We start from the raw sequence: 24,409 nt of genomic DNA, 5'->3' as shown, positions 1-24,409 counted from the left end.
GTATGGGAAAACCTGGAAATTTATGGGAAAAACATGGAAATTTATGGGGAAAAACATGGAAATTTATGGGAAAAAGCATGGAAATTTATGGGAAAAAACATGGAAATTTATGGGAAAAAACCTGGAAATTTATGGGAATAAACTTGGAAATTTATGGGGAAAAACCTGGAAATGTATGAGAAAAAAACCTGGAAATGTATGAGAAAAAAAACCTGGAAATATATGGGAAAAAACATGGAAATGCATGTGGAAAAATTTGACTAAATTAATTAACGGAATTTTGCACGTATTAGTATCATTCCATTATGAAGTCGTTGCGATGTTTGATTATGTTTTGACACCGGCACGTACTCAACGTATGTGTTGTTATTATATATTTTTTTGTTTGCATGCCGTATTAATAATTCATTGCGATACGTAATTACAAGGCTCGCGTTAAAATGAAAGGAAAAACACGCGTCTCTTTTGGTGGTCGTCTTTCACCCTCCATTATGTGGATTTTTCGGCCTAAAATAAATTATATTACCACGAAAAATGAAGAAAGAAAAGTAAATGGATATTCGCCCACTTACGCGACGACTTCGCAGAAAGGCAGACAAAATTTTGTAACCCTGGCCCTGGCCCCTCTCAAATTACAAGCCGCTTTCTAAAATTTCTGCATGCTGTGTGTAAATTGTGTAATATCATTTTTTTTTCAAAGATCTTTATCGAAATCAGTTCTGCTTTTTATAGCATTAATCAGATTATGGACATCTGTTATTATTTTACTGACCTGATCACTTGTCAATAGGCGCTCATAAATTTTTTAAGTAGTTTGCAATGTTGGACCATCTTTAAAAGCTAGAGATGGGTTTTTTTAACTTTTATTTATTTTACACCTAAAACTTTTGCACCTGGGGATGTATATGAATATATGGGGGAAAAACCTGGAAATATATGGGGAAAACTTGGAAGTGTATGGGGGAAAAACCTGGAAATGTATGGGGGAAACCCCTGGAAATGTATGGGAAAAAACCTGGAAATGTATGGGGGAAAAAACCTTGGAAATGTACGGGGAAAAAACCTGGAGATGTATGGGGAAAAATCTGAAAATATATGAGAAAAAAACCTGAAAATGTATGGGGAAAAAACCTAGAAGTGTATGGGGAAAAACCTGGAAATGTATGGGAAAAAACCTGGAAATGTCAAGGAAGTATATGGAAAAAACCTTATTAACCCTTATTTCGAAATAAAACCACGCCATTTATTCCGACCATTTCTGAACCAGAAACGGCTTTATTTTCGCTTTGACTTAGTCCGAGGGCGTTTCTATAATGAGTTCTTGATTGCCGGGTTATTAACTAAAATATATTAGCTTAATTTGTCCGCTCAAAGGCGCGCTCTTGATGGTCTAAGCATATATATATGTACACGTGGAAAATGACAAAATTGACCCTTGGGCTTGAATAATTTCCGTTTCGGTCCGTTTTTCAGCTTCCTAGCTCCGTTGGTTCTATACCTTCCCTAGGAGGATAAATACCATTTACACCAGGAGACCAAGCAACTTATCGGACAAACATGCAGTAAAACTTAGCCTGGCCTCCAGGTGTAACTGGTATCAATTCTCCTATTGGTACGTGTATTCTTTAATGGAGCCCTCCCCTAACTCCCCCAGGGAGCTGGTGTCCACCAGGACCATGTTTTGTTGTTGTTACGTGTCTTTTACATTTTAAAACGAAACCTTGTAGATGAGGTAACGATCTAGAAGTACTAACCGTTAATTTAGCTTTATTCTTTCTCTCTCTCTTTAGCAATTTGTATGGCGGAGTTTTAATACATTGGTTTATTTGTTACAAGAGTCCTCCCTGGTGGCTAAGTTGACTTCCATTTAACCTAATTAGTCCTTTGTGGGTTTGTGTACTCGTGGCTGGTAATTGTTAAGGGAAATATTAATCGTCTTGATTCATGAAGGCTGTATTCATTTGCAAAAGAAAATTAATTTTGTGACGTTAATTTATGCCTTGTACAGGGTGTTTCAAAAATAAAGGGTAATTATGTACAGTGGTTGGTTCTATGGGAAATAAATTTTCTATGACCGATTTTAACCTAAGGACCATCCCCCAAACAATTAGTTGTGATTAGATTATAGTGCTTTGTGCATGACCCCTTAATTAGATTAGAAATCATTCATTGTTTTTTAGTTCCTTATGTTAATTAACTATAAGGGGTCATCCGTAAAACACTACAATCATAACTTAAAATCTTCGCTCCAAAAATTGAATTTTTCCTTCAAATTTTAGTACGTCTCAAGACACCTGAAATTTACTGTATCAGGAAGTATACTTTAATGAAGACATTTAACTAATCCTTAATTGGGCAGTTTCGGATTCTTATTTTTTTTTTTTTTTAAGTATAAGAAGTGGTCCAATTGTCACCGTAAATCAATCCAGGTTGTTAAATTGAGACTTTTTAAAATTTAAAAGACCCTTAAAAACTAAAAAGGGTTTAAAAAAAATACTTTTTAGAAAAGAGAAGTTTCGCCATGCAGATAAGCTTCCTTTTTTTTCTTAGGAATTTTTTTTGCCCCTTCACTATACCCACCGAAAGATAAGTTTAATAGCGTCTATATCTTGTAGTATCATGCCTAGTATCATAAGTTTATATGATATGTCCTATCTATAAGTATGACACTACCTATACTTCGTAATGCTACTGAGAGACTTACAGCTCGAGCTAGTTCTAGCAGAACGACAAGCGAGAATTGAAGTACTACACTTGGTTAGTTTTGCAGGACTTCCATCTAGGTCCTATTTAGTCTGCATTACTAAGCCTTTGACAGCACCAAAACCAGGAGTCTTCGCTTTACCTCGAATCTATGACCTACCTCAGTCACTTCATGACAAGCTCCAGTTTCTAAGTTACCAGTATCAAACTTATAGAACATATCTTATGCTAGTGTGATACTAGGTAAGGTAAATAGAGTAAAATATTTAATGATCTGTTTAGTATCTCTGAGAGTTTTTATACACACTCAAAACTACCTAGTTCTTGTACACCTTAGAAGGTTTTTTTTTTTACTTCTTCTCTCTTCTTCTTTTTCGTCTTCAACTTCTTATCTCGGTTTTTCGAAGCTGTTAACCCGGACTTATAACCACCACCGACGAGATCTCACTCTGAATATCTAACGAGATGCTCCACAGAACGAACTTATAAGGTGGTCTCTTAAAAGGAAAAGGGGGGTCGTGCTTTAAGGTTATCTCGTCGAAATTCGGTACAAGATATCTTTTAGAAGAGAAGATAGATGGAGTAGGAATGTTGTTGGTGGGCTCCATGTGCGGCCAATGAAAGTTCCCCAGAGTACCCAAGTTGCGCACGCCCCTACCTGGATTGTTAAGTGCTGCCGCCTAGTGCCATTTAAGAATATTTAAGCTAGTTCTCACGAATTATCTTCTATTTTTAAGATACAGGGGGCATTACGTACGTTTGTTTACCAGGTACGATCCTACCAAACCGCTAACTGAGGATGCTGTTCCCCTAGAAGGGGTACAGAGGTTAACTTATAGGTATGGAGATTGCCACTCTTGCTACTCCCCTAAGGTAGTATAAAGTGCTAAAGAATGTTCTGATTTTAATGCGTAGGTATGTACATTACAACCAAGTGCTTCCATAGCAATTTTTCTTAAAATTTTAGTAATTTTACGTCTTGGGATTGTGCGTTGGAAGGAATTGTATTTTTTTCTTTAATTAATATTTAATTGGTGGTTTATAAAGACTTAATTGCGTGAATTTCGTAGCGTTTATTGAACTAAGATTTTAGTATCGTTCCCTATAGCTAACTTAAAATAAAGAAAACGTTTTCCTTTTTGTTAAAATCCCCAATTGAAGATGCTAGACATGTTCTAGTACTTTTCTTTTCTTTTCTTTTATTTCTACCCCCCTTCCCCCATCACCTAAAACGATTCTTCGAGTGAAGTTCACCGCTCTCCGTTTTCTTCGATTTATTTTATAGATCATTTCCCAAAAGTTTTTCATACTTAAAACACTTTGAAATTTTAAGAATATGGCTGCTAGATAATTGACCGAATACCACGACTGTATGCCTTTCTCTTTTTCTTTCTTTATTTCTTTATAAAATTTAAAAATAAAAATAAAAATAACATTCGTCAAAATTTCTAGGCCTATTTTTAAAAATAAAAGGCGCGAAAGAGAAAAAGAAAAAAAAATTGTCGCGGGCAAAGTTGTCACAATCGGCACCCCCCCCCCCCCCATTAAAACTTCCTCGCACGCGCGCCTTTTCATTTGACGTGTAAAATTTTGAAATAATTGCAGTACCTAGTTCTACCGATTTTGTTAAATATATACAGGGTGTTTTTGATAAGTATGCCCCTTAAATTAAAGCGTGTGTTTGTTCTTTGGGTCGAATTGAGTTTAAAATTTGAGGGAATAAAGGGGTCTATAATATTTAGTTATTGAGATATGGGTTCCCAAATTATTGATTGGTAACTAAAACAAGCGAAATAGCAGTAAGGCATGTGGAGCAATTAGCAAAATTTACTTTATCAGGTTACGCAGCACACTTCTACCCATTTAATAGTAGAAACTTCTGCTATAGATAAAGGTTGAATAACGCTCTTAAATTGAAGATTATTGAAGGCTAATATGTCTTACTTTTCATGCCTATTTCCTTGTTTGGGAGCCAATATATCCGTTAACTAAATGTTTTAGAAGACCCCATCCATGTAATTTGACATGCACTTTCCAATCAGTTTGACCTTAAGAACAAAAACCACCCTTTAATTTATGTCAGACTTATCATAAACACCCTGTATACTTCAAAGTAACTTTAAAGCATTACCAATGGTACAACGGTCGTTTCAAAGTCCATCTACCGGACCTAAATACGAGTTGAAGTCCTACTTTTACAAATTTAGTTCTTTTTTCCCGTCCGTCTAAGGCAAAACTTTCCTAATGACTCCTGTAAAGTCGCTTTTCCGTTTTACTTCTTTTTTATTTTAACCACGAAAAATGTGACAAGTTCGAATCGAACGCAGACTTCTTTTTTTACTTCGAGAGGGTGTCGAAGTTTCCTACGGAAATGAATCAAATTTATGTTATGTTCTTTTCTTTTTTTATTAGTCTCATTTAAAACGTAATAATATAATCGTTTAAAAATAAGTCATTAAATTTCGTGTCATTGCTTGCATTTTTGTTTCTGTTTTTCCCTCTTCTTCTTAAAATCAGCTTTCCTCGTCGTCATAGCTACAACAGCATAAGTTTATAAGATATATTCCTCCATAAGTTTGTCACTGGTTACAAACTGGAGCTTGTCATGAAGTGATTGCAGAACTAGGTCATAGATTCGAGGTAAAGCGACGCCAGGTTTTGGCGCTGTCAAAGGCTTAGTACAGGCTAAATAGGACCTAGATGGAAGTCCTGCAAAACTAACTAACCGAATGTAATCATTCAATTCTTGCTTGTCGTTCTGCTAGAACTAGCTCGAGCTGTAAGTCTCTCAGTAGCATTACGAAGTATAGGTATTGTCACACTTATGAAAGGAAAATATCTTATAAACTTATGCTAATTGTAACGTAATATCGAAAATTCGTAACCACGGTTGCGTTGAATTAATAGTTTTCCGTGTTATATTTATGTAGGCTGTCTTAATTATACGTGAATTTGTTAGTCCTAAATAATGGTTGTTTCGTATAATATTTTTCTACGTAACCCTAGAGATGTATTAAGTCGGAAATTCGGAAATAGATTAATTTCGGAAGTTATATTAAACATGCAGCATTTTCGATTCTGGGAGCACGGCAGTGCTCCCCGCCAAGTCGAGCACTGACATCCTTTTCTCGAAGCAACTCACGGCACTTTTAAGACCACTGTAACTTCGTGATGGGTATAGGTAAAAGTCTCAAATTTTGCTTGCCGCGAGGACTGTCAATCCTAGCAATAGTTTCCGAATTTCAAGTTCCTACCCTTTATACTTTTCGAAATATCGAAGGTGAAATCTACCTTATTTTGTCACTCACTCACTCACTCACCGATCATCAAAATTCTAAGGTACTTCTAGGGTAGATAGAAACTTAAAATTCAGGATTTAGTTTTGATTTATTTTATAAAACACAGAAAAATTAAAACATCCCGAAATTTTTATAAAATTGTTCTTTAGTTCTTTATTTTAAAACTAGATGGCGCTGTCGTCTTTTCAACAGAAATAGTGTGTGTTCTTGTTGAAAGGACGTAAAGGTCGTAACTGGTGGGTCTGGTGCTACATTCTTATATTAGAATATAGCGTACCATGTTTTTAGTGTATTCTCTAGGGGTCGAAAGGGGTAATTCAGCGTAAATATGGATAAGCGTTAGCAATTTTATTGGCAAACTAAGTACACCGATAGAGTCTTGTTTTAATATAACTACCGAAGTATAACGAGAGGGTCTACAAAAAGAAGTGAGATCCTATGAAAAACATTAACATGTACAAAAATGGGCCAAGCCTCGCCTCGTGCCCTTTCCGCCGTAAAACGTTCTGAGATCCCATGTAGAGCCAAGTCTGCAATTTGTTCTTATTCAATCGCCATTTGAACAATTATGTTATAAATTAAGTCCTTTTCCTAATTAATAACCAATATTCTTTGACTCTATCATTATTATACATCTTTGTTCGTATCAAAAATATCGTGACTTGGCAATCGCATGTGTGTAGGTACCTTATAAACGTGTACATAGGGTTATGCATAACTCGCCTTACAAACTTGTACATAGGGTTATCCATGACTCATCTTATAAACTTGTACATATCCACTCGACCATAAACGATTTAGTGAACATCCCTTCGATTATTTTAAAATCGGCGACGATTAAGTGAATATCCCCTTGACTCCCTTTTAATATTACTTACCTGCGATTGCCAAGTCACGATATTTTTGATACGAACAAAGATGTATAATAATGATAGAGTCAAAGAATATTGGTTATTAATTAGGAAAAGGACTTAATTTATAACATAATTGTTCAAATGGCGATTGAATAAGAACAAAAAGGCAGACTTGGCTCTACATGGGATCTCAGAACGTTTTACGGCGGAAAGGGCACGAGGCGAGGCTTGGCCCATTTTTGTACATGTTAATGTTTTTCATAGGATTAGAATATACGAAAAGCTACCTTATAACTGCGTCGTTATAATTTTGCACCAGGAATACATATAGCTAACAAGAATAATTGTGTCCCATAATCATTTCTATGCGGGATTTGTGGGTTAAGAACTTGCTATCGCGTCACGCCTTATAATTCTGTCATCTTAATTTATAACTGTTTAATTGGTTGGTACTTGGTAGCAACGCCGGGTTCTAGGCACAGGCTCAAGGTTCAACGTACAGCGAGGAAAAATTGGTCATATATAATGATTAGTCTATAGTTCTTCCAACAAACTTCGTATTAATCCGTTTCCCCTTTTACGTATTGTTTTTGTTATTATGCAAGATATACGATATATTTCGTTTTAACTAGAAAGAGGTCATTACGAATGTCGAGACTAATCTTCTCCTTTTGTGTGTGCGATTTTTACGCTTTCTGCTCGCCGTTATTCTTTAATTTTTTATTTATTCCTTTGTTTTACGCTTTTGCCCTTTTACCAACGGTATTCCTAGTGTATGACGCGTCAGCTGCGTCACGTGTTAATTTCTCTAAGTTAAGATTGGATGGTGTATTTTACGGATGACCCCTTAAATTCAATCAGGGATAGATTTAATTTTAGAAGTAGGAATGGAGAACAGAGTAATGTGGGCGAGCGTCAAAGTCCCGGACCCCCTTCCACGGAACGGAGGGGTATGAAAGAAGAGGCGGGTCGTAGTGACAGAGGTAAATAGGAATTAGGTATTTTTCGCCGTCCCCGTCAGCAACGTCATCAAAACGTAGTTTAAGTGAGCCAATAAGATAATTTAAACTTATCGTTACGTGTTGAAGGGAGGGGCTCTATACTAGGCTATGAGTCGGACTGAAATAAATGCTAACCGTACATCTCCATTCCTACTTCTAAAATTAAATCTATTCCTGATTTAATTAAGAAACTGAAAGATTTCTAAATTTATGGATGGCAGACTTCTAAAAAACACCCTGTATATCCGTAATACGATTATATTCTTCCAGGTTTCCACGTAAGGGCTATAGACATTTGTACGAATTACTTTCCATTCGTGTAATGGAAATTTAGAAGCGAAACTGTAATATTGTTGCTTATACAAGCATCCATTATTTTATTCTGGGACTTTTGTCCCCATAGAGAAGGATGCTGCGCTATGGGAAAAAGATCTGGAGAGGAGAGGAGAGGAGAGTTGCCTAATAGGGGGTGGATGTCGGATGGGGATAAATGAATGAAACCAGCTAAAGGGGGAGAGGGGAGAAAGGGGTAGGAGGATGAGGAAGGAAAAGTGAAACAATGGAAGAAGGGGGATGGGTTTGTACGAGTCTTTTGTCCTCCAATTAGGCTGGAACACGACCGACGTGCCTTACATTCGGATTCTAATACAAGAACCGACATACCACGACGCGCGCGTTCGCACTTATTTCCTCTTTTTAAGCTCGGGTTGGGTTCTATGTGATTTCTTTGCGTTACACTATAATTGATTAATTAGTTTTTGATTTTGACTCTGCTATGATTTGGTCTTTGATACATTAGTGTATGTATCTGAAAAATTCTCTCAATTGGTCTCTGTAGATTTAAAAGTTCTCCAATTGGTCTGTGTAGGTTTAAAAGTTCTCCAATTGGTCTGTGTAGATTTAAAAGTTCTCCAATTGTTCTGTGTAGATTTAAAAGTTCTCCATTTGTTTTGTAGGTATTAATAACTCTTAAATTAATCTTTGTATATTTTAAAAGTTCTCCAATTGTTCTGTAGATGTGAAAAGCTATTAAATTAGTCTTTGTAATCTGAAAAATTGGCAAAATTGGTCTCGTGTAGATCTGAGAAATTCGCAAAATTTGTCTGTTTTGATCTGAAAAAACATGTTTTTCCGTGAAATAGTGCGCATCATTTTGAAGAATCGAATTACTTATCAAACAACTGGAATATTCTACCCTAAATTCGATAACGGGATACTGGGCCTATACTATCTGTGTAGCTTCAATTGATGATTACACTCGCAGTGAACAAAGCTAAGCTACAAATCCAAACTCTTCACGCATGTTTACACTATATCAGTTTGTAAAATTCTCCCATGAACCATCAAGGAAAGTCATACTGTGTCTTGATCTTACTTTTAAAGTTCTAAAGAAGATTTTAAATTAAACTACTGTATACGTCGTCTTTTATTCCTGCATCTCAGACTCCTCTTCCATGCAACACATCCCATCGCATCTTCATAATCAAGCTTGCTCTTCCAGTTTCTCTCTTTCTCTCTCCAGCATCTAATCCGATCCCAGCTGATTCCAAATTTGCTCTCCATCCTCGTGAGTCTCTTCTCTTTTTCGGTTAAGGACGGTTAAAGTGTATCAAACTCGGTGTAGAGTATATAGCCGGGTGGTTTTCCCCTATCCATGTTGTACCGGAGTATATATCCGCTTTATTAAGCTTACAGCCTCTTTTAAATTACTTCCGACTTAATGAAAGAAGATCCCCCTCATCTTCCTAGCTTCATTCTACCATTAGCTCGATACCATAAAAGGGGAGGGGAATAATGTATGGAGAAATTCGCCACGGCGGTGATAAAACGTTTTCTTCCGCTATCCACCGGTATAATGTTTACTCGGTAAATAAGCTTTTTGTTTCTAGGAAAAAGCTGAAGCTCGAATTTTTCAAAAACAGGTTCAAGGGAAGAGATTTTTCCGAATTTTTCCCTCAGTTTTTATTGTTTACTTTTTGGGAAAGAATAATTTGCCTATAAGCAAACCAGGGTTCATACAAACCTGGAAAATTCAGGGAAATGAATAGTTTGCAAAAAATATTCTAAATTTTTTAAGTAAAATTCAGGGAAAAAAATAAGGGAAATTTCTGAGGTTTGAGTAAGTTTGCTCTGAAGGTGTTGCTTCTACTATAATTAAAAAAAACCACTCCCGTTGTTATTACTCCATGGGGAAAATTCACATCTAATTCAGCTCAATTAGTATTCGTCACCGTGTATCATGGCTCAGTTAGTAGAGCCATTGAATGCCAGTGCCGAAGAGATCAATCTTCGAAGATGGTCAGTGTCCGAAGTCGTCAGTACCCCAAGCAGGATCAGTACCCGAAGTGGTCAGTCAGTGCCCGATGAAGTCGTGTCTAATGGTTCGTACTCAGATACCGAAAATATTTTTTCTTTTTATAGTTGGTTTTAATTACAAATAAGATTTAGTCAAACGATGCACACATGTATATGTGTCTGCAGTGTAGTGGTTATCCCACCCGCTTCAAACCAGGAAGGTTCGACGCCAAACGGGTGCGGAGAAATTCTTTTATGCGAGGATCAACTCCGGACCTACGTTTGAACTGGAGCAGGAAAAGTGGCGAATTTATACCTTCTCCCTAGTAAACTAGATATCACAATTGTAGCAATATTTTTGGAAGATTTGAATGAATTTGTGATGTTCCCGAATCGTATAGTACATGAGTTGTATTTAAAATTTTTAAATACAAGTGGGAAGCCTTGATGCTCTCTATTTAATTTAAAAACGCTAGCGGGATTCACGAGCTATTTTTGAAATAGCGCTATTTAAAAGGGGGAAACCCCTTTACACACAAACAAATACACTCCTAAGGCTAACAGGTTTAAATTTAAATGTATAATGTTTACTGGAAAAGTCCTTTTGCGTCGAGTATTTGTATATAGAATTTCCCCGGAAATTTTTATCCTTCTCTAGAGATGTTAAGGCCCACTCAGACTGTAGACTAAAATCGTACGTTCATGTTGCTGAAGTCGCTTTACTCGCTTAATTAGACACGTGTCAAGGACTACGTAAAAGATTTGTGGACGGGTTTAGTTTGAAAGTTTTCAGTTTTGTCGGGCATACAGTTTGTGTTGAGATGGATACCACGTCGTTAGCGCTCGCCTTTTCTTTAGTCATAGCACACTCGATCATCCCTGCCTTACTGACGCGTGATCGAGTGAGCCACGCTTTAGAAGATGATTTATGAAAAGTTTAGGATTATTTTCGCTGTATTTGTTAATCATTTTGGATGTTCGACTGTTTTAGTATTCAAAAGTCTTGGGTTATCACCCATATATGCGTCGCGACTCGTTAAAAGCCGTCTGCTTTAACGTCTGAACAGGGAAATGAACGTACTTGAGCAAAACGAAATTATCGAGGCGACCGTCGGAAACGTCTGAATGGACATTTACGAGTTCTTCGTCGTCATTTTTCTATACCAAATTAAAAGCTTTATAGCGTCGGGGATCCGCCAAAAATGAGGTCAGGTTATTTTAATGTAAATATTAGGAAAGCTTTTCATTTTAAACTTATTTTAGGTACTTGGAAGTTTCATTGGTGTGGTTATAAATAATTCTTTGTTTCTTTAACTTTGAGTGGCCGATTCCGTTTGATAGTAATTAAATTTTAATTCCGGAAGAAATTCGATGCGAATGTTTTACGATAAAATTTAGGGTTTAATAGTGTTTAAGAAAATGAGTAACTTTGTATTTTTGGTTTTTATATGGGATATAGTAAAAATAAAATTATATAAATACGGCGAATCTGTATGGCTAAAGGCCCTTCAGACTAATTTCGTTTCGGTACGTTCATTTCTCTGTTCAGATGCCACAGCAGACGACTTTAAAACGAGTCGTTGCGTATATGGGTGATTTTGAACCCAATTAAGACTTTTTAATTCTAAAATAGCCAAATTTATCCAAAATTACAAATACAGCGCCAATTAAGAATCCTTAAACCTTTCACCATATATAGTCTGCTAAAGCGTAGTAGGTTAATCGATCACGTGTTAGTAAGGCATGACTGAGTGAGCTATGGCTAAAGAAAAGGCGCTAACGAGATGGTAGTGCCATCTCGTTAGCACTAACCCGACGAAATTGATAATAATTTTCAAACTAAACCCGCAAAGAATCTTTTACGCATAGTCGTAGGTTGACACGTGTCTAATTAAGCGAGCAAAACAACTTCGCTGACCAAAGTGATTGTAAGATTTTTCTTAAGTCTGAAAGGGCCTTTACGGTGTACATTTCTTCGCCTTTTGTAAACTTTATCATGCTCTGTTCCACTTTTGGTGTATATATCTTCAGCTATAGGGCGGCAATTCTTCATTTCTTCTTAATCTAATATTTGAGACTTGCCTTAAGTCAATTATCTATTTTTTCTTCTTCGTCTTCTTTTTCTTTTGCCATCTTCCCTGCCTCCATCCTTTTTTTTCCAGTTCATTCCTAAGCTTATTTTTATTCCTACCCCAGGAATAGATTCTGAAGTTCTTTGCTTTCCTGTTTTTTTCTGTAAATTATTATTTCTTTTTTTTTTCTCATTTGGTTACGCTGTACCGTCTCAGTAAAAAGTTAATGTTGGTAATGCTGCCTTAACTCTTAGGAATGCCCGTGCCTTATGCGAGAGAAGAACTGATGATTTTTTGATATCATTATGAAACTCATAAATATGCAAATGAATCAAAACTTACTGACGTGCTTGCTGCGAGGTTGCGTGGGACCATGGGTGTGATTTTCGGAGTTATTTTTTTTTACTCTCTCTTTCTAAATCTGAGACTGGTAGTTGCTTGCTTCTTGCTACTCCGAACCAAAATCTCTCTCTTGTTGGACTGCTCGGAGCGTTCTCGGAGTGCTCTGGAAAGTGTTTTACTTTTGTGTATTTTATTGGTAAATCGAGATCACCTCTCCCACGTCTTCCATTTGGTCGCGCGCCGTTTAGCGAGATCACTTTTGACCAGATCAGGGATAGATTTAATTTTAAAAGTAGGAACGGGGAACAGAGTAATCTGGGTGTGCGTCAAAGTCCTGGACCCCCTTCCACGGGACGGAGGGGTACCAAAGAAGAGTAGGGTCATAGCGACAGAGGTAAAGAGAAATTACGTATTTTTCGCCGTCCCGTCAGCAACGTCACCAAAACGTAGTTTAAGTGAGCCAATAAGATAATTTAAACTTTTCGTTACGTGTTGAAGGGCGGGGCTCTTCACTGGGCTATGAGTCGGACTGAAGTAAATACTAACCGTTCTCCATTCCTACTTCTAAAATTTTATCTTTCCCTGACCAGATACAATGTTTAAATATTAAAAAATGCTATTCAAAGGTAATTGTTTAGTTATATTTAGGACAATGACAATTGGGCCTCAAAAAGTCAGGGAAAATTGTAAAAAAATATCAGGGAAAACCTGCAGGAAACTCATGGAATTTGAATCTGTGGCAACCCTGTATAAAACACTATAAAATTTAAAATCTTGAAATCTTGAAATCCCGACATCCCTATTTTTGTTTTCTTTACTCTTATTTGACAAGTATCACGAGCAGATTTCCCGCTGTTTACAAGATATATTCCTCCCTTAAAAGCAACCTCCCTAAAATAAAAGGGTAAAAAAAAAATACAACAACATTTCTCTAACCCTAACCAATTCAGCGGAAAATCAAAATGGGTTTTGTCTACCTTTTTCCTCCATAATAGGGATCTTTATAACCGACTGCAAAAAACATATGGATAAGAGTGAAATAAGAGAGGTACAGGTCTCCTCCTCAAATCAGGTAGCCTAGCTTTATTACTAGTATAAACTCTAAGAGAGAGAGAAAACAGTCAGAATTTAAGGGGTAGGGTGATGGGGTTTTTATATTTTTGAGTGAATTGACTAGGCCGTTAAGCAAACCGACAAATGTTTTTGACATTTCGTTCCGCAAAAAATGCTATAAAAGGAGAATGTCTTAGACTCGTTGCTTTACCCAGTTTACGACTGCCAATGTCGTTTTCCTTCTCACGAATCATCACATAAGAAACTATAAGAATTCTTGTCTGGACCCTTTTTTCCTTTTTTTAAGAGACGAAAAGGGTTAGGTCTAAAGAAAAAATAAATAAAGTTTATCTAGAGCAGAGTTTAAGTATTGAGCCTGGTGGTTAGCTTATCGTTTTGCGTTGATGTACAGCGGGTGAAACATTTTTACAGGCGTTCAATGTAAAATCTATGGGGTTTTTTCAGCCTGTAAGGTAGCTTTGCCTTTGAATGCGATAGATGCGAATATTTTTCTAGTTATTTGCAGAGATATCGTGAATTTACCGATGTCGATACCGATATCGAAGTTTTACTGGAGATGATGTAGATTTTAACCGATTATTAAATACAAGAAACTGATATAGGCCTAGATTAATTATCAACTGATAAATCTTTAAATTAACCTCGGTAAAAATCAGTAAAATGCCAGAAAACATTTTTCGACTTGAAACCTCACTAATTGTTGACAGACCTTTAATGAACACCCAGTATATAAATCCTCACTTTTGATTATATTTACAAACAACTCTTTAAATTAAAGTATTTTATAATTAAACCTTGAAGCGTCCGAAAAAGGTTCTAAACCTTTGTAGGTTATTGAACACAACACGGGCTTGCTTGACCAAAATTTCGTGGTTTATTTTTGGGGATTACGTCACGATTTCATTTATATCATCCTAAATCCACCTTAGGTATATGACGTCAGTATTCCGTAAAAAAAAGTCCCCCAAAACTCCGTGTCCAACTTGGAAGTATGGGATTTGGAAGTAAAGGGGTAAAAAAAAAAAATCCGCGACTTAAGCCTAGCGATTCTTCTCCATTAGACCAATCTGTCCAATTTTTTTTTAGTCGGCGAGATTTTTTTATTTGAAAAAGTATAAAAACAAGCTCCTACACGTAACCCGCGTTCCCTTTTTCGTCTTTGGTTTAAAAGTTGTTCGGTTGAAAGAGGCACCAATTACGATTCTGGGAGACTGCGCTATTTGAGTGGAAGAGTAAGGGAACCCTCCGTTCCCTGACCTCCTCTTCTTAAAAAAAAAAGAAACCCTGGCTTTAGATGGGGTCCAAAGTAATGGGCCGAAAGGAAAAAGCCGACTTTGAAACATCAGCGATTTTCTCTCTCTCTTTCTCGTTCGACCTCGACGATTTTTTGGGCGGTATACAGAACTCCAAATACACGCATCAAGTTAATTCTCTGGCATTAGATATGTTCTAACCCTGCCATGGGCCAATAAACGAGGGGATATGACTCTCGTAAAGGTTAGATGCTGGCTTCTTTCGTCTCTCTAGGCTTGGAGGAGTGAGGTGAGATGGAGTAGAAATGTTGATGGTAGGATCCGGCAATGGAAATCTCCCACAATACCTCGCGCGCAATTCTACCGGGATTTTTAAGTGTTGCCATCTAGTGCCATTTAAAAATAGTTAAGCTAGTTAATTAGCTTCTATTTTTAAAACACAGGGGGCATTGCATACGTTTTCGTACAAGGTACGACCCTACTAAGACGCCACTTAGGGAGGATGCTGGGAGGGCTTGGTTGCCATTGCGGTAGATGGGGGTACAAAGGCTTCGTTATGGGAATGGAGATTTCTACTCCATATAACCTCGCGGGTTTAGTTTGAAATTTTTCAATTTCGTTGGGCAGTTAGTGGCGAGATGGCACACGCCTTTTCTTTAGCCATAGCTCAACTGGTCATGTCTTACTGACGCGTGATCGAGTGAGCTGCTACGCTTTAGCAGACGATATATATGAAAAGTTTTAGCATTCTTTGAGTGCGCTCGTGGCTGTATTTCTCAACAGCGCTAGCTAAAATCTCGTCCTTTGGTTCTTTATTAGCCCATTCCCAAACCTCCTTTTTTCGTACTATTCGTTCTTACTTTCCTCACCTCGTGGTTCTCTTGAGGTATTTTTTTTAACCTTTCTTATGGTACGATTGAAAACGTAACCCTTTTCTAAATCCTTCTTTTAATTGACTTTCAGTGATATAAAACGTCTCTCTCTCTATGTTGTGTATGGGAATACCCAAGACACCCTCCAAAAATAATTAGGGATTTTATACCACCGTGGTTTTTTCTTAATCCCAAAAATATTTCTTAAGGGATTAGGAACTTCTTAAAGACTTGTTACCTTCGTTTTTATTTCTAACGCCAACACGCAATAATTAATTTCGCGCCATTTTTTAATGATCGTGTTTTTAATAATACTAAATAGCAAAATTATGTTTTACCTTTTAAAACTTCATAAATGTTTTGGATTTTCTTTTTGTTCAATTTTAAATTCACTCTGTGGGAATAGAATTAATGTTACTTTTAATTTAACTAGAGTGCATGCCAGTTCATTACACTATATCATAAGTTCATAAGATATGTTCCTCCATAAGTTTGTCACTGCATGGTTACAAACTGGAGCTAAGTGATTGAAGTAGGTCATAGATTCGAGGTAAAGCGACGCCTGGTTTTGACGCTGTCAAAGGCTTAGTATACGGACTAAATAGGACCTAGATGGAAGTGCTGCAAACTAACTAACCGAGTGTAGGACTAAAATTCTCGCTTGTAGTTTTGCTAGAACTAGCTCGAGCTGTAAGTCTTTCAGTAACATAACGAAGTATAGGTATTGTCAAACTTATGGAAGGAACATATCTTATAAACTTATGACTATAGTAAACAATCTCTGGTATGCCCGTGGGTCACGCTTATGTATAAAATTAAGTGTATTATTTATAACAATTAATTTATAAATATTAGCGAAAGGTTCAAGGATAGATGATGAGAACTAGAAAGAATTACTTTATCTTTAAAATGATGATATAAGGAATGCGTAGCTGTCTTAATATTAAAAATATAATGAGGGTTGGATCGGGTTGGGGGCCATAAAGGGATCGCCCGGAATTATCTGTCTTTGACGAGTAGGGTAGGGAGAATGGAAAGGATTCAGTTGGGGTTTGGATAGCCTCTCTTACATCATCGATTAAATCAAAGAAAGATACGTGTAGCTAGCTCGATCCCCGCCGTTTTATCACCCACCAGATGCCGCCCCAAACATTTATGCGACTCCCCCCGCTCTCCCTTCCATAACGCCCCCCCCCCATCCTCCTTCCAATCTTTAATGGATTCTATTACAAGACCGCGTCGGCCACCTCGATTAAAGCATGGACTTTGTAAGACTAAGGTCCCATTCAGACTATAGACTAAAATCTTACTCTACCGTCGGTCGCGTCAATACGTTACAGACGTTTAAGCAGACGACTTAAAATACGTCATATATATTGTTATTTTTGAGCCAAGACTTGTGAATATTAAAATAGCCGAACATCCAAAATGACAATCAAATACCACGCCAAGAATCCTAAAACTTTTCATCAAATATCGTCTGCTAATGTGTAGCAGCTTACTTGATCACGCGTCAGTAAGGCATGATCGAGTGAGCTATGGCTTAAAAAATGGCACGCTAACGAAGTGGTGCCATCTGGACACTCACAGCCCGACGAAATTGATAATAATTTTCAAACTAAACCCGCCAAGAATCTTTTACGTATAGTCGTTGACACGTGATCTAGTATTAAGCGAGCATAGCGACTTCACCGCGAGGTGAACGGAAGATTTTAGTCTGAAGGGGCTTTGCTTGAAGAGGGCCTGAAGTAATTGTTTTGCGACCAGAACACAGTGAACCTCAGGGAAATATACACCACTTACTTCCCCTCTGGCTTGCCTATACCTCTAGATTGTGAACGACCTTGATGCACCTTATTACTTCTTACGGTGCGCTGATTTTTGAATCGACTAAAATACCTTTTTCTTATCCCCTTTATGCTTTATATTAAAATCCACGATTAAAACTGTCACCCTCTTAGTTATTTTAAAATCGTAACGGCAACCGCATTCCAAGCTCGAATTAGTAGACAGTCAAGTTATTAGAATTCGATTAATATTGAGGATTGTTCTTTAAATTGAACACGCCGTATACATATTCGTATAAGTCTAGTCTCGATTATATTGTCCAATATTTAGGCTATTAGTTGATTAGTTTAACTAATCAATGCTTATTAATTTCAGTTGGCATTTAGTTTAGTCTCAAATTTTACGGGATACACCATTAGTTGATTGCTTACATGGATTTTACGATTGGTTTCTGATTTTCTGCAAGTTTGGGAGAGATAGGTGATATGTTTATCATTATATGGGAGTAATTGGTCCATTACCTAAATTTCATCCAATATTCCATGATTAAAACTGAAGAAAATAATCTTTGAACTTCCTCTGAAAAGTAATATATGAGAATTTGCAAAGTTTATTAATGAATTAATATTGTGAGAGAATAGATGAAAAGGAGATGTATTTTTGGGTGAGATTGGGTTCTAATTCTAAACCACGAGCCTAGATTCCTCCCACAGTAGGAGAAAGGGGGGTTAAATTGGTTCCTTCTTGTCACAAGGGCTACTGTTTGGATGTTGAGCTGCTAATTTGCGCCCTCTCTCCAACACAAAATTTACTAATTTCAAAAAAAAAAAAAAAATCAAGATTCTCACGAGATGGCAGTTTGTGGCGCGAGTTTGCTGGAACTCTGATCCACGTGTCACGTCACGTTGTAACAGTATTTTATGGACGCTCCCCCTTTCCTAACCTGGCTGGCTGGTTTTAAAAATTCTACCCATGACGTCAATGATGACGTCGACGAAAAACCCGAACAACGTAAACATCGTGAAGATGGACCCTCGAGTGGTCCACGTGTTTGTGCGCGATTAATGTCTAGGGGAAATATTTGAAAATAATAATAATAAAATAAAGCTTACTGCTTTTAAAACATATTAAACTGTCGTCATTGAAATAAGATAAAAATAATAATAGTTTTAATGATTTAAATAAAAATAATATAGTAACCCTGGCTGGGTTTAATTTAAATTAAAATAGTTTATCGAGTTTATATTTACGAATGAATTGATGAGTTGAAACCCGCACAAAAGCGTCCGGCGCGAAATTGTAGATCGTCCAGGTAACCGGCGCGTTGTTAAGTTTAAGTCCGGGGACTTCACGATATAAACCGCGGCGTGGCCCCGAAGGGTCCACGCCCGAGGGCGTCGAGCCCGAGGGCTGCAGCGACAGAAAGTCGACCAGGTAGGACCAAGGTGAAAGTCAGAGAGAGAGAGTTAACAAAGGTCGGGGACCCTTTTTATAGCGCAGGGACCAGAGAGGGATAGGCGGCTAGTATAGGCACGGGGTACCCCAATTTTGGATCGAAGGAGAGGCTAAAAGTAGTACACTAAATCTGGCACTGCGCAAGTCAGAATTTCAGCTGTGAAGTTCGAGCGTCTGCTAATGTTTTGATTTTGGATTTAGGCCTAGAGCGATAGAATGGTGAATTATAAAAAGTGTTGTTATTATCTCTGTAAAACCCATTCAAAGTATGAAAAAGATATTAGATTTTTTAATTTTCCGAAACCAAAATCAAAGAAAGAACTATGTCTCAAATGGATAGAGGCTTGTGGTAATCCTAAATTAACCCTCGCCACTATAAATCAAAGACACTATGTATGCTCCAGACACTTTTTGGGATCAGATTCAAACCCCATAAAAGGATACCTTAATGCCAAGGTAAGTAAATTTAATATTTTTATTATTTATTGCGTTCTAATTCTTCCGAAATCCAAATAATAGCCAGATTATAATGATGAAAATACGCCAATTGATTTATCAATTTCAAAAAATGAACCACCACAACCACCATCTTCCGTTACTATTCAAAAGTCTGTTAGACCACAGCTATATTTCGCGAAGAACTTTACCTCAGCAGGTATATAAGCTTGATAATGTTGAATTTTTCTTTCAAATTAATCAAAATTAACATACTAACCCTTTTAAGATTTCAACGCTGATTTTTTCGCTACGAACGAAAAAACCCTGCTTGATAAAACATGCACTGACATGAAAGACGTGGATCTGGAAGGCGAAAATGTTAAAGAATTTCTTGAAAGCTTAAATCCAAATAAACTATACTTAAGCCCAGATATTATTGTGATCCTAACCACCCTGAGTTCCAAAAATATCAAAGACAAGGGCAGCTTCATTATACACGCCAGACAACTTAGGGAAAATAGTCATCTAATTTCGAAACTGATTACACTTTTCTTAAATTTTGAAACGTTTAAGAAATTGAGTTCAGAAATCCAGGAAAAAGTGGTTTTCAATTGGCTTAGAAGATTCATGAACAATATTTTAACGCAATGGGTTTCCTTGAAGCCGGATTTTGTCGATACCAATTTGAAAGTCCCAGAACACCCTGCCATGTCTCTTAAAGAAATTAAGGACAAAGAAGACCAAATTATACATCACATTGGTGGCTATACAATGCGAAAAATTGCTAATCGCTATGAGGAGCCAGCAATATTGGTTTTATTTGAAAATTGTATAGCAAAAGATTCTGGATCCATCCAAAAAACCTTCACAGAGTGGACAACTTTGATTAGTAGGGGTGGTCTTTTATCTTTAACTACGAAAGGCTTTAGATTATTTAAAATGCTGGACCAATTTACAAAACCATTTTATCAAAATGTAAATAAAATCAACTTATCGCAGGATGCTTCTGAAACTAAGAGCCAGAAAGCTATGGTTTTAGCAAGGCTTAAAGAAACCGATGTTATAAACTTTTGGTATGATGTATGGGGAAATGAAAATGTAGAGCATAGGGAAAAGGCTATGTCCTTGGTTTTTGACACATACATCAATTGTCGTGGATCTGCTTTGAGAAACTACACTAAAATAAAATTAGACGAGACCCAGCGCTTAGCTTTGGCGAAGAAAAAAGGGCTGCGAAGGTTACTGAAAGAAAGTTTATCTTGTACATGCAAAGTCAAATGCTACTGCAAGGCTGAAAACAAATAATTTTATTTTAGTTTCAAATTTAAATTTGTGATATGAAATACTAGTGATACATTTGTGATATGAAATACTAGGGATACATTTGTGATATGAAAATACTAGTGATACATTTGTGATTTGAATATACTACTTATAAATACTGTACTCCTAACTTTCAAGTACATTTTTGTAGAAACAATTTAGTCATGAATATGACTTTCAGAAAGTAATAAATTTTAAATTGAACTAGTTGGTCTGTATTTAGTCGTATTACCCCTTGTAGTTTGGTTAATTAAGGGTTTCATTATTTTGAACTTTCTTTCATTAAATCCTATGTGGGATAAATCTGGGTTTTGGTTACATCCGCTTGAACGTCGATGCATTCCAAAATGTTGTTCTAAGGGATCTTGATTGAAGTTTCCTGTTAACACGAATGGTGCTCCTTTGGTCAAAAGAAATTTGGTTGCTCCAATCACTGAGTGAACTAAGGAGGACTAGTATTATTAACACTTATAAATAAATTTTATTGAATTCAATATGACGTAGTACCTGTTGCGTAAATTCCAGCTAATGTTTCTCTGCTAAGTTGCATTTTCTTTTGTTCTTCAGGAGCAACATCAGCCTTCTCCGCTTCATCTTTCCATTCTTTAAGATATCCTAAAAAGTCTTCTTCCAACCACTATTTGCAAGGAAATTTTAAATATTATTATTTAAAGCATTGTCATATATTATTTAATTCATACCTTAAAGCGCCAGTCATTAATAGAAGTAAATGGTTCAATATCCGGATTTCTAGTTCGTGTCCCCTGTGCTACATTTCTAGAATTAAGTATGTCGAAAAATCGGTTGAATATTCTGAGGAAAACTACAGTTTCCGATGCTTTCTCTCCAACTAATTTTTCAACGGCTGCAGCTGCAGTTGCGCTAAGTATTTGAGATGCTAATTTGACTCTCATGGCGTAGAAAGATCCAAGTTCAATGTGATCCAGAGTTAGCTTTGGACAAAGCCTCAGAGCGGATGAAGTATCTTTTAAGAACATTTCTTCAATATGGGCCCATAACAAATGTTTTCCATTTTTTGTTAAAAGCCGGGCACTGCTGCCAAACCCACTATGAAACAAGCAATTTCGTGTTGTTTTTATAAGGTGAGGTGGATCAGAAATATAGAATATATCTCTTGGGTCACTTAGAGGAGCATAAAGATTTTTGGCTTTATAGTTTTGGCTTTCTCTATCTGAATCTTCTGACTCTGTACTTAGCTTTATATACTTTTGATTAATTGATGATTTGTCACAGACAACAGTTAGAACTTTGAAACCATTGTTTTCCAATCGCTCGATCGCTTCATCCATGATAGAGTGTAGCTCCTCGGCTTTCATTTCCTTGCAAGGAAAGTAAGCCAGAATATGTTTAAATTTGGTAGTCAACCCATAAACCATTAAGGTCATAACGTGAGAAGCTATTGAAAGTTCTGAAGAATTTCCTCCTGTTTTTTTCTGTTCTTCGGCTTTCAATTTATTTCCAGCATCATTTAAGTGTGTAAATCCAACAAATTCACCCGTTTTAGCTCGATAAACAAGATCTTCTTTAATTTTCATCTCATCTACGATAAGTGAAAAATATTTCTGATGTTCTTCCAGCGAGTTTAAATCGATCCTTTGTTTCATTTCCTTTATCGCATCTTGTGTAAAGCCACTTTCTGCAGTTAGTACAGAGTTATATACGAAAAGAGTCCTAGGTGCTGGTAGTGGTACAACCTGGCGAAATGCTTCATATGCACAATGAGATTTAGCTTTTAGATATGAACACCATTTTATAATTGCTGGATGCCATTTCTTCGGTGTTTTTTTCCCCTTTTTCAGAAGTTCCATTTGCTGCTTCATTAAAATTAAAAGGAAATTTTCTTTACTACAAAATGGATTGTCATCAATTATTTGGTCGAAAATATCAGATCTTTCGGTGCTTAGAAATAGTTCAGCTTTACGGCGAAGTTTCCGGATTTCTTTCTTCAAATTCTTAATTTCATCTTTTTTCTTTCTAAACTCGGCATGCTGTGCCTTTTTAGACATCAGTCTAAATACTTTGGGATTTTTCTTCATGGACCTTCTCTTTAGTCTCTTATTCAGTGATTTCCTCAAAATTATACAATTTTTACATCTGTCTGAGATGGAGGAGCCTTTAAAAAGGCCCTCGCACTTTGTAGAATGCAATGCTTTGGTAAATATATTCACTTGGCCATTTTTTAAATTTAAATCAAAATCTTTTAAATTATTTTCAAACACCCCTGGGCATAGTTTAAAGGTGTCTAGATATTTCAGAAGTTCGCACAACTGTTCTAATGTCTCTAATGTATTAGGAATCTTGTGACCAATGAGTTCATCAGATATCAGAACTCCGTAAACCTTAATTTGCATATTAAGATATTCATTAACTTCGACGCTTAGGCAGCCAATATCAGTCATTCGGTCAGTACTGTATACAAACAGTGATCTTGAATTTGAAGTTCTTGTAACGGCCCAGTTTAAGGGTTCAGCAACTTTCTTAATTTGGAACTCCCAATATTTTGTGAAAAGGTCTTGCAAGCCGCTTATTTCAGTAGAGTCAATTTTTGAAGATATACTGAGGACTGGCTCTGGTGAAATGGTGGTGTTTCCTTGAACATCTGCATCAATATGATTTGACGTCGATGGTGATGATTGATAAATGTTTAGCGAACCATCGGGGTTATTAACCTCATAGGAATCAAGATTCTCGTGATGTAGCTTTCTTCGTTTAGGATCCTAAATGTAATTAAATATTTTAAACTAGTCAATGTATTTGATAAAAGCATCCACAAGACTGACAATTAGATGTTCAGCTTCAAGAGGAAGGTCCCTGGTTTCAAGTGGTTGAGAATTCAAAGATATATCGCAGTTTGTAACTTCGGAAGAAGTAGAGAGGAGAGAGGAAGAAGTATTTGTTATTATGGAACAGTCCTGCTGTTTTCTTGGATCCTATAGATTAATATATTTTATTTACAATAATTTATACAAGTTCTTTAAGTGTTTAGTAAATACTTACAATCATGTATTCAGTCTCACTGTAAGCCATTGGGTCAGGGTATTCTTCTGTTGGACCTTCCCCCCCGACAAAATGTTCTGAACAAACATAAAGCCCTTTCGATACTCTTTCTGAAGTTAAGAAATCTGGCCTACCACATGCTCTAACCCACCGAGTACACTTATTAGATTCTCTTTTAGGTTTTGGAAAACGAAAAAATTTGATACCAGCCATATATTTCTTGTGGGCATATCTAGAATGGTTTCTACAACCATTATAAGAACAGTTTTTTGCTGGCATTATTGTTCATTAGTTATCAATTAGTTAGAACTATTCGAATTATTCCTAAAACTTTGCTAAAACCAGTTAAAAGTTTAATAAATTAGAGAAAAAACTTTAAGACTTGGCTAAGTTGGCTTGGCACTGGCACATATCGGATGGGAGAGCAGAAGACAAAATATTGCCGATTCAAATTTCAAACTACGTCATCGACGCCGCGCAGGCGCGGTAACCAAGAAACTGTACTACAATTTCTCTCTCTGGGGCCACTAAACGCCGGCTTTTATAGCATTAGCCCGCCACTCCCTTCCTCCTCCCTGTATAGCGCGAGCGCGTTTCTCTTTCGCGCACAAACACGTGGACC

The 24,409-nt window shown here is 36.7% G+C and overlaps 3 protein-coding genes across 12 annotated transcripts in view; 2 read left to right on the top strand and 1 right to left on the bottom strand.

Annotated features, from left to right (window-relative positions):
- The window catches only part of LOC149691713 (agrin-like), a 390,035-nt gene that overhangs the window by 61,783 nt on the left and 303,843 nt on the right, over positions 1-24,409 (top strand). The window lies entirely within an intron of this gene.
- Positions 19,048-20,973, top strand: LOC149691721 (uncharacterized). 3 transcript variants are annotated; one of them, XM_089869123.1, is made up of 4 exons: positions 19,048-19,124; positions 19,210-19,464; positions 19,528-19,663; positions 19,733-20,973. In XM_089869123.1, exons 2-4 carry the CDS (start codon positions 19,225-19,227, stop codon positions 20,749-20,751), a joined length of 1,395 nt encoding a protein of 464 aa, XP_089725249.1. In that variant the 5' UTR covers positions 19,048-19,124; positions 19,210-19,224; the 3' UTR covers positions 20,752-20,973. The 3 variants fall into 3 exon arrangements, with proteins under 3 accessions (XP_089725249.1, XP_089725248.1, XP_089725250.1); XM_089869122.1 differs by having other exon boundaries at positions 19,048-19,152; XM_089869124.1 differs by having other exon boundaries at positions 19,054-19,227; positions 19,324-19,464.
- Positions 20,737-24,359, bottom strand: LOC149691720 (uncharacterized). Of its 4 annotated transcripts, none has more exons than XM_089869118.1 (6): positions 23,994-24,359; positions 23,788-23,929; positions 23,571-23,720; positions 21,471-23,507; positions 21,277-21,406; positions 20,737-21,211 (listed from the first exon to the last, which is right to left on the bottom strand). In XM_089869118.1, the coding sequence occupies exons 2-6, from the start codon at positions 23,815-23,817 to the stop codon at positions 20,964-20,966; spliced, it is 2,595 nt and encodes an 864-aa protein (XP_089725244.1). In that variant the 5' UTR covers positions 23,818-23,929; positions 23,994-24,359; the 3' UTR covers positions 20,737-20,963. The 4 variants fall into 4 exon arrangements, with proteins under 4 accessions (XP_089725244.1, XP_089725243.1, XP_089725242.1 ...); XM_089869117.1 differs by having other exon boundaries at positions 23,788-23,864; XM_089869116.1 differs by having other exon boundaries at positions 20,737-21,221; positions 23,788-24,359.

This window comes from Phalangium opilio, unplaced genomic scaffold, assembly GCF_054372755.1.
Source record: "Phalangium opilio isolate 3A_F unplaced genomic scaffold, DU_Popi_V2 ptg000025l_1, whole genome shotgun sequence".
Classification (NCBI taxonomy): domain Eukaryota; kingdom Metazoa; phylum Arthropoda; class Arachnida; order Opiliones; family Phalangiidae; genus Phalangium; species Phalangium opilio.
This window is presented reverse-complemented; position numbering and strand designations above follow the sequence as displayed.

Coding starts and splice junctions, on each gene's coding strand:
- LOC149691721 (XM_089869123.1), top strand. CDS start 19,225: ATGGTGAATTATAAAAAGTGTTGTTATTATCTCTGTAAAACCCATTCA. Junction 19,465..19,527: donor AAGGATACCTTAATGCCAAG/GTAAGTAAATTT, acceptor TCCAAATAATAG/CCAGATTATAATGATGAAAA. Junction 19,664..19,732: donor GAAGAACTTTACCTCAGCAG/GTATATAAGCTT, acceptor AACCCTTTTAAG/ATTTCAACGCTGATTTTTTC.
- LOC149691720 (XM_089869115.1), bottom strand. CDS start 24,066: ATGCCAGCAAAAAACTGTTCTTATAATGGTTGTAGAAACCATTCTAGA. Junction 23,508..23,570: donor TTGAAGCTGAACATCTAATT/GTCAGTCTTGTG, acceptor AATTACATTTAG/GATCCTAAACGAAGAAAGCT. Junction 21,407..21,470: donor TTAATGACTGGCGCTTTAAG/GTATGAATTAAA, acceptor CCTTGCAAATAG/TGGTTGGAAGAAGACTTTTT.